Here is a 14,222-nt window from a genome sequence, read left to right as displayed (position 1 = left end):
ATGATCTTTTTCAACAGGTAACTTTTCTAATCCATCTGTCCCATGGTCCCTGAATGCAGCATCAGTATTACAGTTTATGACACAGTGTGATATTACACATATTTAAATCTGTCTTTACTAATGATGCTGAAGCTGCTGAAGTTTCAGTGAAGTTTTGTCTTCCTGCAGGTTAACAGCCTGAAAGTGATGCACAACCCTGCCTTCATCCTGCTAATAAATCATGGCGTCCTGTACGAGTGTATCGTTCGTTACTCAGTTATTTGGTCTGGAGCTGTACCATCTAACTGTCACAGGCTGGGTCTCTGACTCGGCTATCTGAGTGTAGTTTGTATTTGTCTTATGTTCGATTTGTGATTATAATTTGTGTGATTCTTATTTCGGTTTTAGTTGAGGATGAGCTCGGCCATTATTTATCACTGTCTGTGTTTGGGTTCCTGTCTAGTTGCCAAATCTGTTAAGCTGGTATTGTCTTGTCTATGTTTTCTATTTTATTTTGTAAAGGTCCTGTGTTTCCCTTGGTCAGTGTGCTTAGCTTTACAACTCCACTGTGTGTCATTATGTGCATTTGTGTCAGCTGTTTCCTTGTGTGTTTCCACTTCCCCTGATCAGTCCTGGTGTGTATTTAGTCTGTGTTTTATTCTGTCTTTGTCAGAACATCTGTGTTTCCACGTCTAGTCATAGTTTAAGATCATAGCGCATGTCATAGTTAAATGTCATAGTTTAAAGACATTGTTGTCATAGCTTCTTTGTTTTTCATAGTCTTCACAGTTTCATGTGTATCTCTTGTTACCAGCCAAATAAAAACTCGGTCTTTGTTCCAGTTCAGTCCCGTCTCCTTGCCTGTGTCTGCTCCTCCTGCCTCGCAGACTGTGACACTAACATTGTAGAATTGAAAAACAGGACTTGCTTTAGACATTTTCTGTGTGATTGGAGTCGTGGGATGACGTTTCCCTTTAATTTTTCAACTATTTTCACAAGCTACATTTACTGGCCCTGTAATTTCGGTTTGTTCCTGACATCAACATTTTCAACACGGTCTCTGTATGTCGTTTTCTCTGAATTTCTGGTGGCCAGTCAATCACAGTTCAAAGATACAAACTGTTCAAAGGTTGAAACTTATCAGGACGGTCTTGTTTGATTGTGGATAACACAAGTTAACTTGTTTAACCTTCATTTATGTCCCGCAGCCTCTTCATATTGTTGAAATCAAATCACATGATTATCATACAGCCAGATTCACTCAGCTCTGGATCAGTCTCCAACAGGTTCAGCTGCAGAGTCAGGTGACAACTATATTTGTATTTGTATGTTATCAATCAAGCTACTGTTTATATAGGAGCTCATTTAATGCAGCTTAAGTTTGCATAACATCCATCCTCCCTTTGACAACAAAAGCCTAGTACACTGTGTTTACTGAAAGAAAGGATCTCTTGTTGCGTTGCTATAGGTTCAAACATGACTGATGCCATTCAAAGTACACAAACTGGAAACGCTGCCAAAGCTGTGCCTGACTGCATTGTACCTTACTATGTAACCAATACATTTTAAGCCTGGTCTCTATGCCTGTGGAACTGGGGCCTTACCTTAGTCAAAGTAACCCTACCCCATTTTCACAATACCCTCATTTGGCCTGTGATTGGAATATTTAGTTGAAATGTCTAAATGTTCTATAGCCTGGACACCTATCCAGGGCATACGCCACCTTACATGCAAAGACAGCTGAGAAAGATTTTGGGGGTTTTTTTGTTTGTTTTTTTATACATAGTAAAGTAAAGCTAAGATTGCCATGACATGGCGTCCACGAACTGGCAAGCGAAAGCAAGGCCGACCAAAGACCACATGGCGTCGAACATTTATGGACGACCTGAGAACTGTCGACATTGCCTGGGACGAAGCTGAAGCAGTCGCTGCTGACCGACATCGATGGAGATCACTAGCTGCCCGATGCGCCGCTCGGCGTAGGAGGAACTAAGTACTAAGTAAGTAAAGTAAAGCTTACAGCTTTCCTGGACTAAAGGTCACATTGGTCTATAAGTGACAAAACTAAGAGTTTTAGTAATCGCTTGTATACAACTTTATTTTTAATTTACCATCTAAAAATTAAGGTGACCAAAGTCTTAAAGTTAAAATTTTTAAAAACCTGATAATCCCTCCTATTCTTCTCACTCTCTAACACTTTATTTCTTTGTGGTCCACATGTTTGCTTTTTCCCTTCAATTCTGCAGTTTGATCAACAGGTGGTCTTGCGTAAGAGCTGGCAGAACCCATTTACTGCAGAAGGTTATGTTGCTTACATAACAGCTCAGCGTAGTTTTGGTTATAAGGAAAAGAAACTCAGACAGTCGCTGACACTGTTGGGTGAAATGGCGCAGAAAGGAGTTCAGCTGGACCGAGAAAACTTCTCTTGTTCGATCTGTTTGGATCTACTGAAGGATCCGGTGACTCTTCCCTGTGGACACAACTACTGCATGAACTGTATTAATGGCTTTTGGGATGAAGAGGAAAAGAAGAAAATCTACAGCTGCCCTCAGTGCAGACAGACGTTCACAGCGAGGCCTGTCCTGGTGAAAAACACCATGTTAGCAGATTTAGTGGAGGAGCTGAAAAAGACTGGACTCCAAGCTGCTCCTGCTGATCACTGCTATGCTGGACCTGAAGATGTGGCCTGTGATCTGTGCTCTGGCATGAAGCTAAAAGCCGTGAAATCCTGTCTAGTGTGTTTGGTTTCTTACTGTGAGAAACACCTTCAGCCTCATTATGATGTGGCTCCATTAAAGAAACACAAGCTGGTGGAGCCCTCCAAGAAGCTCCAGGAGAACATCTGCTCTCGTCATGATGAGGTGATGAAGATGTTCTGCCGTACTGATCAGCAGAGTATCTGTTATCTCTGCTCTGTGGATGAACATAAAGGCCACGACACAGTCTCAGCTGCAGCAGAAAGGACTGAGAGGCAGAGAGAGCTGGAGGTGAGTCGACAAAACATCCAGCAGAGAATCCAGGACAGAGAGAAAGATGTGAAGCTGCTTCAACATGATGTGGAGGCCATCAATCAGTCTGCTGATCAAACAGTGGAGCACAGTGAGAAGATCTTCACTGAGCTGATCCATCTCATACAGAAAAGAAGCTCTGATGTGAAGCAGCAGATCAGATCCCAGCAGGAAACTGAAGTGAGTCGAGTCAAAGAGCTTCAGGAGAAGCTGGAGCAGGAGATCACTGAGCTGAAGAGGAAAGATGCTGAGCTGAAGCAGCTCTCACACACAGAGGATCACAACCAGTTTCTACACAACTATTCCTCACTGTCAGCACTCAGTGAGTCTACAGACTCATCCAGCATCAATATCCGTCCTCTGAAGTTCTTTGAGGATGTGACAGCAGCTGTTTCAAAGGTCAGAGATAAACTACAGGACATTCTGAGAGAGGAACGGACAAACATCTCACTGACAGTCACTGAAGTGGAGCCAGAACCAAAGACCAGAGCTGAGTTCTTAAAATATTCACATGAGATCACACTGGATCCAAACACAGCGCACACATATCTGTTGTTATCAAAGGGGAACAAAAGAGTAACGTTAATGAAACAAGATCAGTTTTATTCTGATCATCCAGACAGATTCACTAAATGTTGGCAGGTCCTGAGTAGAGAGAGTCTGACTGGACGTTGTTACTGGGAGGTGGAGAGGAGAGGGGGAGGAGTTTATGTAGCAGTCGCATACAAGAATATCAACAGAGAGCAGAGCTGGAAAAAATGTGGATTTGGACGAAATGACAAATCTTGGGCATTGAATTTTTCCAAAGATACTTATACACTTTGGTACAACAACAGCCAAACTCCTGTCTCAGGTCCTCGGTGTTCCAGATTAGGAGTGTACCTGGATCACAGTGCAGGTGTTTTGTCTTTCTACACCATCTCTGAAAACATGAGTCACCTCCTCAGGGTCAAGACCACATTCAGTCAGCCAGTCTATGTCGGACTTTGGCTTGAAGGTGATGCAGGAAACTTTTGCGAAATCAGATAGACTGAAGTCATCCATAATGAGGTGTGTTTAAATCTACACTTTGTCTTTTATTACAACACAGAGATGGAAAGTCAGTGAAACATTTGACAATTTGGACTTCATAAAATGAAATTGAAAACTTCTCTGTGCTCTAAATGATTGTTTAACATTTGTTTTTATGTATATCTATGTTGTTGTCTCTCTTCCACTTCACAGGTCTAAAAGTAATCACCAGACCTGCCTTTAACACATATACTCTGTTTATCATATCCTAAATATATAATTACATTTGCATCTATCATTTGGGAGACAAAATATTTTCTTGTTTTGTAAATTAACAAACAAGTTGTTTCTTCTATGTAAGTAATGAATGATGACATAATTTATTTTAATGTGTGGACAAATGGATGCTTTTTTAAATGAAAAGTTTTGAGGTATGAACAAACCCTTCATTCCAGGATCTCACTCAGATTTGATACAGAATATGTGAAACTAGTTTGAGGAGAAAACTGAAGTGGTTTTCCTCCTAAAACACCACAAAGGTCAAAGTTCATTCAGAGCAGAACAACCCAGGACATTCATCAGTCAGATAGACCTTTTCTTTCACTAAAACAGCTTCATTACAGAGAAATAATTCAAGCTGATTCTTTTATTAATTCATTCATTTTCATTTCACTTATTGTTTATTTTTACACATACTTGTACACATTTCTTTAACAAAATCATAATAATCACACATTTCTATAGCAACTCACTTTGTTCATGTTTTCAATTTAATTTTCTATTCAATTTTGTTTATACACATCGCGAAATCGCAACGACAGTCACCTCAAGGCGCTTTATATTGTAAGGTAGACAATAATACAATAATACAGAAAGACACAAACCCAACAATCATATGACCCCCTATGAGCAGCACTTTGGTGACAGTGGGAAGGAAAAACTCCCTTTTAACAGGAAGAAACCTCCGGCAGAACCAGGCTCAGGGAGGGACGGGGCCATCTGCTGCGACTACTTGGGGGTGAGAAAAGGAAGACAGGATAAAGACATGCTGTGGAAGACAGCCAGAGATTAATATCAGATATTATTCAATGCAGAGAGGTAGTGAGTTAAGAAGGTGACTGAAGAAGAAATACTCAATGCATCATGTTTTAAACACATACGTGTGTATAAGTGTGTCGTAAACCATGGATAATGCTGCAAGCTGTTCATTGACTTCTGTAAATCACTTTTAACTGCAACTGTGTCTGTTAAACACACCTGAAACAATGTGTTATCTCACTTTAAGGAAGAATATTTGAAATTATATAGTTGAACTGTATTAAAAAATATTTTAGAAACAGTTGTTTTTGCTATCATGCATTCCACGTTTGCATAAATATGCCTCGGTCTGTATTATAGTTCCTGTGGTCCTGTTTGCAGAGCTTTATTAACAATTTGGGATTTAAAAGAGTGTTCGGATTCGGACTTAAACACAAACACGATGCACAGGTTATGCTGCTGCAGACTCTCAGCAGGAGCTCAGTTCAAAAGGACATGAAAATGTAGTAAGTGTAGAGGTTTATAGAGCATTTTATTATACACCAGATGAGTCTGCTGGATATAAAAACGTTGTGTTCAAAGGTTACCCAGCTGTCAGATCAGTGTATGGTGTGTCCCAAAGAGTAAAACTTTATTTAATATCTTGGGAACTGTAAACAACATTAGTGGGTAATGAAAAATCTAAACCTGTGGATTCATGTTAGACGTGTGCTAAGGCAATATGTGGTTTTCATGTTCTGTTGAGCCAGCTAAGGCAATTTAAGCCAGCCTGTGTTAACTTCCTTTGTGGTGTAACACTGGTTAGGTTCCAGATTAGAGATCAACACATATAAATCACCGCACACTGACCAATCAGTTCTCTGGGAAATATTGTCACTGAATAAAATGAGTGATAAATAACACAAAACCTAATGTCTTTGACTCCAGTACTCTGTCTTTGCAGCACAGTCCTCAGTACTTCTGTTGTAACAGTTTGTGCCACGACAGACTTCCAGTGCTGAGTTTACTGATTTTATCTCACACATGCCTTCAAAATGATGTTGCTCAAACTTATCTGTTGTTTAGCCAGCTGCTCCTACAGAGTAGATCACATTTCCTTGAATTTTCTGCTAAATTGTTTCTCTCCTCCTTTAAAATGTGCCTCACAATCTAACAGTAGCTCTGAATGTTGTCACTTTGTGCCAGGAAGCATCTTGGCATCGACTTTCAGTCCAGGATTTGAAATGTGTACTGGCTAGAGGTCAACCATGTAAAGACAGACAGTGCACAGGAGTGATTTGTAACAGGAGGACAATAGCAAGAGTGAAAGGGAGGGTTTACACAGTGGTAGTGAGACTTAGAGGTGGCAAAGCTGAAGACCAGGATAGACGAGGTTAGAGATGGAGGAAATAAAGGAGTAAAAGACCAAAGATAAGATTAATGGATGCAGTGAAGGAAAACATCCAGCGGGTTGGTGTGACAGAGGAAGATAACTGGGAGAGATGGAGGAAAATGATCTGCAACCCCTGAAGGGAGTGGCCGAAAGAAGACGACGACTGACATTCCACAGAAAGTTGCTCATTTCAGCTCATTTCTGTTGTTGTCTTTCAGTCAGGAAGAGCGACCTAGTTTTGCAGAGTTATGTACACTATGTCCGCTTACATAAAGCCATGTCATTGTGTTGGATTCCAGCAATTCTTGTTCCAAAGAAAACAACCTGAATCCCTGTGAGAGCAGCTGTAAAGCACCTCTACAAGACAACTTTTTAAATGGTTATGGTCAGTTATTATTCATTATTACTGTATTTTATTGAATGACAGTACCAATAAGATGGTCGATTTTACGCTAGAGGCCCAATGAGACAGGGTGTCATTAATTGTGGAGCAACTGCAGCTGTAGTAACAGGATCAGTACTGAGCAGAATGGAAGAATATTTAGGCTTTATCTGTTTTATCTGTGACAAGCTGTTCTCATCTTTATCCCTGCCATCTCTGCTTTACCGTCAGCAACTTGGATATCAAATTCAAACCAGTCTGACGGGTCAGTGTGGGCTCGCATGAGCTGGGAGAGAACGCAGCAGTGGGTAGGAGTCAGTTGCTGCAACTTTAATGCAAGTCGCCTGACATTCAGTTTACTCGTTTAGTCCAAATTAAATGTTGCTCCTGTATTCTGTCCTGCTGGGAGTGAAGAGGAAAAGATGACAGAGATTTTTCAACCTTTCCTTTCAAATATAACATCTAATTCTGAGACAGACGTATGAAGGGAATCTGCTGGAATGGGCAGCAGGTCTTTGCTGCAGTTTAATTACCACCTCTATAAGTCTCAGCATGTTTTCATGAAGTTGTTTTCCCCTTGTTGGCTTTAACCTCAAAGAATAGTTTTGTCAATGTCATCTAAGAAGCACCCTGATAACTGTAATTCTGGTAACTTGAATAAACTTGAAAGAACTTGAAAAACACTTTTTACTGGACAGATGGGATCATCCCAGCACACTCTCTACTCTCAAAGTGAGATGGTTCTTGTTAGCTGGTTGGATACCACACATCACAGTCCTCCAGGTAAGATGGTTGTCAGTCTCTTTAGGCCTAGCTTCCCACTCCACTGATGTTTCTGAAAAATCCAGGACATCAGTAAACGTGGCGATGAGTAAATGAGGTTCAGGTAATTTTAGACACCATTGCCACCTGGTAAAAGATGACAAGAAGTCTTTAGCTCCCCCTTAAAATTGTTATTTACATTCTGGCTGAGTGTGCTCCGCAACAAAAGATAAGACAGAAAACAGACACGTGCTCTGCAACATCAGTTTCACAAACGGCTGCTCTGTTTTCCATTAGGCAGCAATGGACCAGTACAGAATAAACTTTAATCCAAACTAATCGTATAATAATAAACTGCAACAGTCTACTGTGTTATTTTAACACACACACACACACACACACACACACACACATATATATATATATATATATATATATATATATATATATATATATGCACGATTAAGCCTACATTTGAATGCTGTTTTTAATATTAATTATTTAGTTGCTCTCAAATCTGAGCTGCAGCTGAAGGAATAACAACTAAAACCATCTGTCAAACATTAATATAATACTCAGTTATAGTCCATCAGTTTATCTTTGTCCTGATGATAGAGTTGTGATATTGGCAAGTTTATTAAATTACACGATCTGCATTTTTGAGTAGATTAATACTGACCTCGCTTAAAGTATTCATACAGTGCTTTTAATATTAAACCTTCAGCCCTCCTGCAGCCAGTATACTTCCATCCATAGTTGTGACTGGTCGGATGCTGCCGACACCACCACTTACATGTGACCAGGCCAGTTGCTAGATTGGGAGAACTGAGTTGACAACCAGCTTTGTGTAACCTTTAATAAGGGTAAAGTAAATTCAGATGATAGAAAGCTACTCTAGATATTTGTTTAACTTGCTTCATAGTCCAAGGCGCATATTTACCTGGATTGTTTTCTCACATCTTAAATTTTGTGTTTACTTTCAAGCTTTTTTTTTTCGTTCTTTGAGCTTGCCTGCCCCTCGTTCGTTTTTCAGTGCAGTATTCCCACATCTGTCCTGTTATCTAATCCAACTCTAGTATATAGAGCTTCTTGTTGTCAAGATGTCTGTTTTTGCATAAGTTGGATTTCCTGTTTTGTGTTGAACTCGTAAAAGGTTTGCTTTTGTTACTTAATTTGCTTCTGAGTTGATTTGGATTCCCTCCTTTTTTCATTTTAAATCACACAGTTTACGAATTATGCTCTGATTCCTCACAAACCCAGTGTGACAAGCATGTAAATATGAGTCTAGCAAGCTTGTTGAATTTTGAACCTAATATGCTGCATACATTTTATCAAGAGGTACACAAATTTTAACAACAAAAGTCACTAATAAATGCCAGAACAGATTTTAACAAAGAAACCAAGAAGAATAACATCTGTAATTTAAAGGTAATCCTAACTACAGAGAAACCACTCGGCACTGGGGGAAAAAAACCTTTAACGGGGGCCCCTGACAATAAGCCACTACGGTCCACTCTCCATCATAAACTGGCACACACTGATCCTCGAGGAGTTGCAGCCCTTCACCAAATAGCCAGTCAATCTGTCATTCGAATATAATGATAATAAGTTAACAGCGGGAACATTAAGACAAATATATTAAGACAATACTCCGATTCTGCAAATGTTTAAAACCAACAGATACTACATTTGGCACATTCCCTTTCACCAACCTTACCATAAAAAGATGTCATAAAGACTCAGACTGGTTTTGCAGTTCCTGGGCCTTTGCCAGCTGGAGGCCAGGTGTAGCCGGGAGGAGAGGTGAGAAACAAATTAGATGCAACCCTTTCCATGATTTAAAAAAAATAATCTGGTGGCAATATACACAGCGGTTAGATTAAAGACACTGCAGCATACATATTAAACAAATATGTAAGACTGCTTTCTTCCATTTGTGCAACATCTCTAAAGTTAGAAATATCCTGTCTCAGAGTGACGCTGAAAAACTAGTTCATGCATTTATTACTTCCAGGCTGGACTACTGTAATTCATTATTATCAGGATGTCCAAAAAACTCGCTGAAAAGCCTTCAGCTAATCCAAAATGCTGCAGCAAGAGTCCTGACAGGGACTAGAAAGAGAGAGCATATTTCTCCTGTTTTGGCTTCCCTTCATTGGCTTCCTGTTAAATTCAGAATTGAATTCAAAATCCTGCTCCTCACATACAAGGTCTTAAATAATCAGGCCCCATCTTATCTTAATGACCTTGTAGTACCATATCACCCTATTAGAGCACTTCGCTCTCGCTCTGCAGGCCTACTTGTTGTTCCACGAGTATTTAAAAGTAGAATGGGAGGGAGAGCCTTCAGTTTTCAGGCCCCTCTTCTGTGGAACCAGCTTCCAGTTTGGATTCAGGAGACAGACACTATCTCTACTTTCAAGATTAGGCTTCAAACTTTCCTTTTTGCTAAAGCATATAGTTAGGGATGGACCAGGTGACCCTGAATCCTCCCTTAGTTATACTGCAATAGACGTAGGCTACCGGGGATTCCCATGATGCACTGAGTTTTCCCTTTCCAGTCACCTTTCTCACTCACTATGTGTTAATAAACCTCTCTGCATTGAATCATATCTGTTATTAACCTCTGTCTCTCTTCCACAACATGTCTTTATCCTGTCTTCCTTCTCTCACCCCAACCGGTCACAGCAGATGGCCCCGCCCCTCCCTGAGCCTGGTTCTGCCGGAGGTTTCTTCCTGTTAAAAGGGAGTTTTTCCTTCCCACTGTCGCCAAAGTGCTTGCTCATAGGGGTCATATGATTGTTGGGTTTTTCTCTGTATCTACTGTGCAATATAAAGCGCCTTGAGGTGACTGTTGTTGTGATTTGGCGCTATATAAATTAAATTGAATTGAATTGAATTGAATTGAATTGAATTGAATTGAATTGAATTGAATTGAATTGAATTGAATTGCTTCGAGTGACACTCAATGTGTCCATGACCCCAGCAAACAAGAAGGGCCAGATGCAAACTTGGATGGTAGATTTCTGTTGTGTTCTTGGTCTTTACTTATCTGTTTGTTTGTGATATAAAAAATAATGTTTTGTGTCCCAAATATTGGCGGCACAGCAAGTATTTTGTTAACATTGCTGACTTACGATAGGTGTGCCCTTTACTAAAGCACATTATTAACGTGGAAATATAACATAATTAATGCATCATAACATGTACGTCATTAAAGCACGTAATTATGTTAAACTTCTGTTTGTTGTAAATGAAAACATGTCGAGCATCTTGAACAACTGTATCTAAAAATATTTTTAAAAAACCCAACCCTGATAATACTTCCCTCTTCCACGTGCGGTACATATTTCCTCATTCCTTCACGTTCACGCTTCTTTAAATTTGTGAGTGGGTGTAACCAGCTTGTCTGTCTGCAAGCTCAGACAAACTTTTCTATTATTGCAGACAGAGACACATGTTGGCTGTGCATGAAACTGAGAGCTGAAATGGCGGAGCTAGAATTTCAGAACGACCACATAAAATTCTGCTGTTCGATCTGTCTGGATCTACTGAAGGACCCCACAACTATTCCCTGTGGACACAACTACTGCATGAGATGTATCAAAGCCCACTGGGATGCAGAAGATACAAAGCAAGCTCACAGCTGCCCTCAGTGCAGACAGACTTTCACACCGAGGCCTTTCTTGATGAAAAACACCATGTTAGCTGAGTTGGTGGAAGAGCTGGAGAGGATTAGGCTTCAAGCTGCTCCTGCTGATCACTGCTATGCTGGACCTGAAGATGTGGCCTGTGATGTCTGCACTGGAAGAAAAATGAAAGCATTCAAGTCCTGTTTATTCTGTCTGGCATCTTACTGTGAGAAACACCTTCAGCCTCATTATGTAGCAGCTCAGTTAAAGAAACACAAGCTGGTGGAGCCCTCCAAGAAGCTCCAGGAGAACATCTGCTCTCGTCATGATGAGGTGATGAAGATGTTCTGCCGTACTGATCAGCAGAGTATCTGTTATCTCTGCTCTGTGGATGAACATAAAGGCCACGACACAGTCTCAGCTGCAGCAGAAAGGACTGAGAGGCAGAGAGAGCTGGAGGTGAGTCGACAAAACATCCAGCAGAGAATCCAGGACAGAGAGAAAGATGTGAAGCTGCTTCAACAGGAGGTGGAGGCCATCAATCAGTCTGCTGATCAAACAGTGGAGCACAGTGAGAAGATCTTCACTGAGCTGATCCATCTCATCCAGAAAAGAAGCTCTGATGTGAAGCAGCAGATCAGATCCCAGCAGGAAACTGAAGTGAGTCGAGTCAAAGAGCTTCAGGAGAAGCTGGAGCAGGAGATCACTGAGCTGAAGAGGAAAGATGCTGAGCTGAAGCAGCTCTCACACACAGAGGATCACATCCAGTTTCTACACAACTACCCCTCACTGTCAGCACTCAGTGAGTCTACAGACTCATCCAGCATCAATATCCGTCCTCTGAGCTACTTTGAGGATGTGACAGCAGCTGTGTCAGAGGTCAGAGATAAACTACAGGACATTCTGAGAGAGCAATGGACAAACATCTCACTGACAGTCACTGAAGTGGATGTTTTACTGTCAGATCCACCAGAGCCAAAGACCAGAGCTGGATTCTTAAAATATTCATGTGAAATCACACTGGATCCAAACACAGCGCACAAACAGCTGTTATTATCACAGGGGAACAGAAAAGCAACATTAATGAAACAAGAACAGTCTTATTCTGATCATCCAGACAGATTCACTATAATGTGGCAGGTCCTGAGTAGAGAGAGTCTGACTGGACGTTGTTACTGGGAGGTGGAGTGGAGAGGAAACGGAGCTTATGTAGCAGTCGCTTACAAGAATATCAGCAGAACAGGGAGTGGGAATGAATGTAGATTTGGACGTAATGACAAATCTTGGTCATTAGATTGTGACAACAACATTTATACATTTTGGCACAACAACATCCAAACTCCTGTCTCAGGTCCTCGTTCCTCCAGAGTAGGAGTGTACCTGGATCACAGAGCAGGTATTTTGTCCTTCTACAGCGTCTCTGAAACCATGACTCTCCTCCACAGAGTCCAGACCACATTCACTCAGCCTCTCTATGCTGGACTCTGGTTTCACTGCTTTGGAAACACTGCTAAGTTTACTAAACTGAAACAGACATGTTTTTAAAGTTGTACATGAGTTGGCTCACATCTGTATATTATTATTATTTTGTATCTGTAAATGATCACAATCAGTGTTGTAGCAGTTCTGCACTGTACTAGATAACGTTTATCTACAAGTTGTTCTAAAGGTCTGTTGAATATTTGTATGTATTCAAGTAGCATTTGTTTTTATTTAGTTACTGTTTTTTTGTTTTTTGTTTTCCAATTCATCGGCTGGGACAGAGACAATACAAGACCTTATATATATATATATATATATATATATATATATATATATATATTTATATAGATATCTTTTTTTTTTAAGAAATGAATTATTTATATGAACATATACTCATTTTGAATTTCATGCCAGAACAGTTTTAAGTTTTCTTTTAAATATAATCTTTTAGAATTTGCTCTTTAAACTGAGGACAGTATTTGTGTCCACAGAATATTTCCTCAGGTGGTTTTATCAAGTCAGTTACATAACACCTCAGTACCTGGTGTTTACTTGTTTTTGTATGTGTGAGTCAGAGGTTTTTGATTGGGTGCCAGGTCTACACTGCAGACAGACCAGCTTGAGGTGTTTATCTTTTTCTGTGACGTTATGCTGTAGATATACTGGAAGGATGTGGTGCAGCATTCTTTTGAACTATTACAGCCTTCCTAAAAACATGAACATTTCCTTCAGAAATATTTTCCATTAACCGTCAAACTATTTGCACCTGCAGTCTTTAAAGTGGAGGTGAACTTTTATCATTACTTTTGAAAAACTAACAACAAACAGAAAATCTGCTTGTTACGTTTAAGAAGTCAAAATAATCTCATCTCTGTCATTTGTTGTTTTTGTTGTCGGCTTTTACATTGTACTAAAACAAATGAAGCTTAAATAAAAGAAATAATCAGTGTTGTTGAGAGCTCGTGAACTTACAAACTGACTTGTGTATTCAAACCTTTGCACTCACTCTCACACTTTCTGCACTTTTCAACATCAAAACATAATTATCCCTGAAACCTAATAACTGGTTGGGCCTCCCGTACCAGACATCAACACCAATCAAGAATTTATTGTTACTAACGATGAGTCTTTTGCATTGTCATGGAGCAATTTTGGCTGACTCCTTATTGCAGAATCTCTTGAGTCAGAATCAAAATCATCTTTATTTGGTCAAGTTTGTGCACAAAAAAGGAATTTGACTCTGGTTCACTTTATTCTGCATGCAAAAAAAGAACCACACCCGAGCATCCCAATCTGATTTAAATCCAGACTTTGATTACGCAATTCCACAACCTTTTTTTTCCTTTTTCAAACATGGACAGGATGTTAAAGGTCATGCGAAAGCATCGCAGTCTCATTTAAGTCCAGACTTTGATTAGGACACTCCAAAGCTTTTATTTTGTAGACTTGTCGATGTGTTTCGGATCATTGTCCTGTAGCATCGCTCAAGTGCACTTCAGCTTTGTGGTGTAATCGCATAGATGTTAGAGTCAGTCAGTGTAGTTAGGCAGCTAGAG

General features: G+C 40.1%; 2 protein-coding genes across 4 annotated transcripts; both read left to right on the top strand.

Annotated features, from left to right (window-relative positions):
• Positions 1-1,223: 1,223 nt before the first annotated feature.
• LOC146612933 (tripartite motif-containing protein 16-like) lies at positions 1,224-4,239 on the top strand. 2 transcript variants are annotated; one of them, XM_085377339.1, is made up of 4 exons: positions 1,226-1,283; positions 1,448-1,530; positions 1,766-1,979; positions 2,226-4,239. In XM_085377339.1, exon 4 carries the CDS (start codon positions 2,364-2,366, stop codon positions 4,014-4,016), a length of 1,653 nt encoding a protein of 550 aa, XP_085233465.1. In that variant the 5' UTR covers positions 1,226-1,283; positions 1,448-1,530; positions 1,766-1,979; positions 2,226-2,363; the 3' UTR covers positions 4,017-4,239. The 2 variants fall into 2 exon arrangements, with proteins under 2 accessions (XP_085233463.1, XP_085233465.1); XM_085377337.1 differs by lacking the exon at positions 1,448-1,530 and having other exon boundaries at positions 1,224-1,283.
• A 6,801-nt stretch (positions 4,240-11,040) lies between these two features.
• LOC146612932 (tripartite motif-containing protein 16-like) lies at positions 11,041-12,729 on the top strand. 2 transcript variants are annotated; one of them, XM_085377336.1, is made up of 2 exons: positions 11,041-11,844; positions 12,552-12,634. In XM_085377336.1, exons 1-2 carry the CDS (start codon positions 11,041-11,043, stop codon positions 12,606-12,608), a joined length of 861 nt encoding a protein of 286 aa, XP_085233462.1. In that variant the 3' UTR covers positions 12,609-12,634. The 2 variants fall into 2 exon arrangements, with proteins under 2 accessions (XP_085233462.1, XP_085233461.1); XM_085377335.1 differs by having other exon boundaries at positions 11,041-12,729.
• Positions 12,730-14,222: the final 1,493 nt, after the last annotated feature.

This window comes from Diplotaxodon limnothrissa, linkage group LG18, assembly GCF_057381915.1.
Source record: "Diplotaxodon limnothrissa isolate DT_005_m linkage group LG18, D_limnothrissa_male_GT1.1, whole genome shotgun sequence".
In the NCBI taxonomy this organism is placed as follows: domain Eukaryota; kingdom Metazoa; phylum Chordata; class Actinopteri; order Cichliformes; family Cichlidae; genus Diplotaxodon; species Diplotaxodon limnothrissa.
The sequence above is the reverse complement of the archived record's forward strand: the minus strand, read 5'-3'. Positions and strand labels throughout refer to the sequence as shown.

Excerpts from the sequence above, each read along its gene's own strand:
- LOC146612932 (XM_085377335.1), top strand. The coding sequence starts at position 11,041 with ATGGCGGAGCTAGAATTTCAGAACGACCACATAAAATTCTGCTGTTCG.
- LOC146612933 (XM_085377337.1), top strand. The coding sequence starts at position 2,364 with ATGGCGCAGAAAGGAGTTCAGCTGGACCGAGAAAACTTCTCTTGTTCG.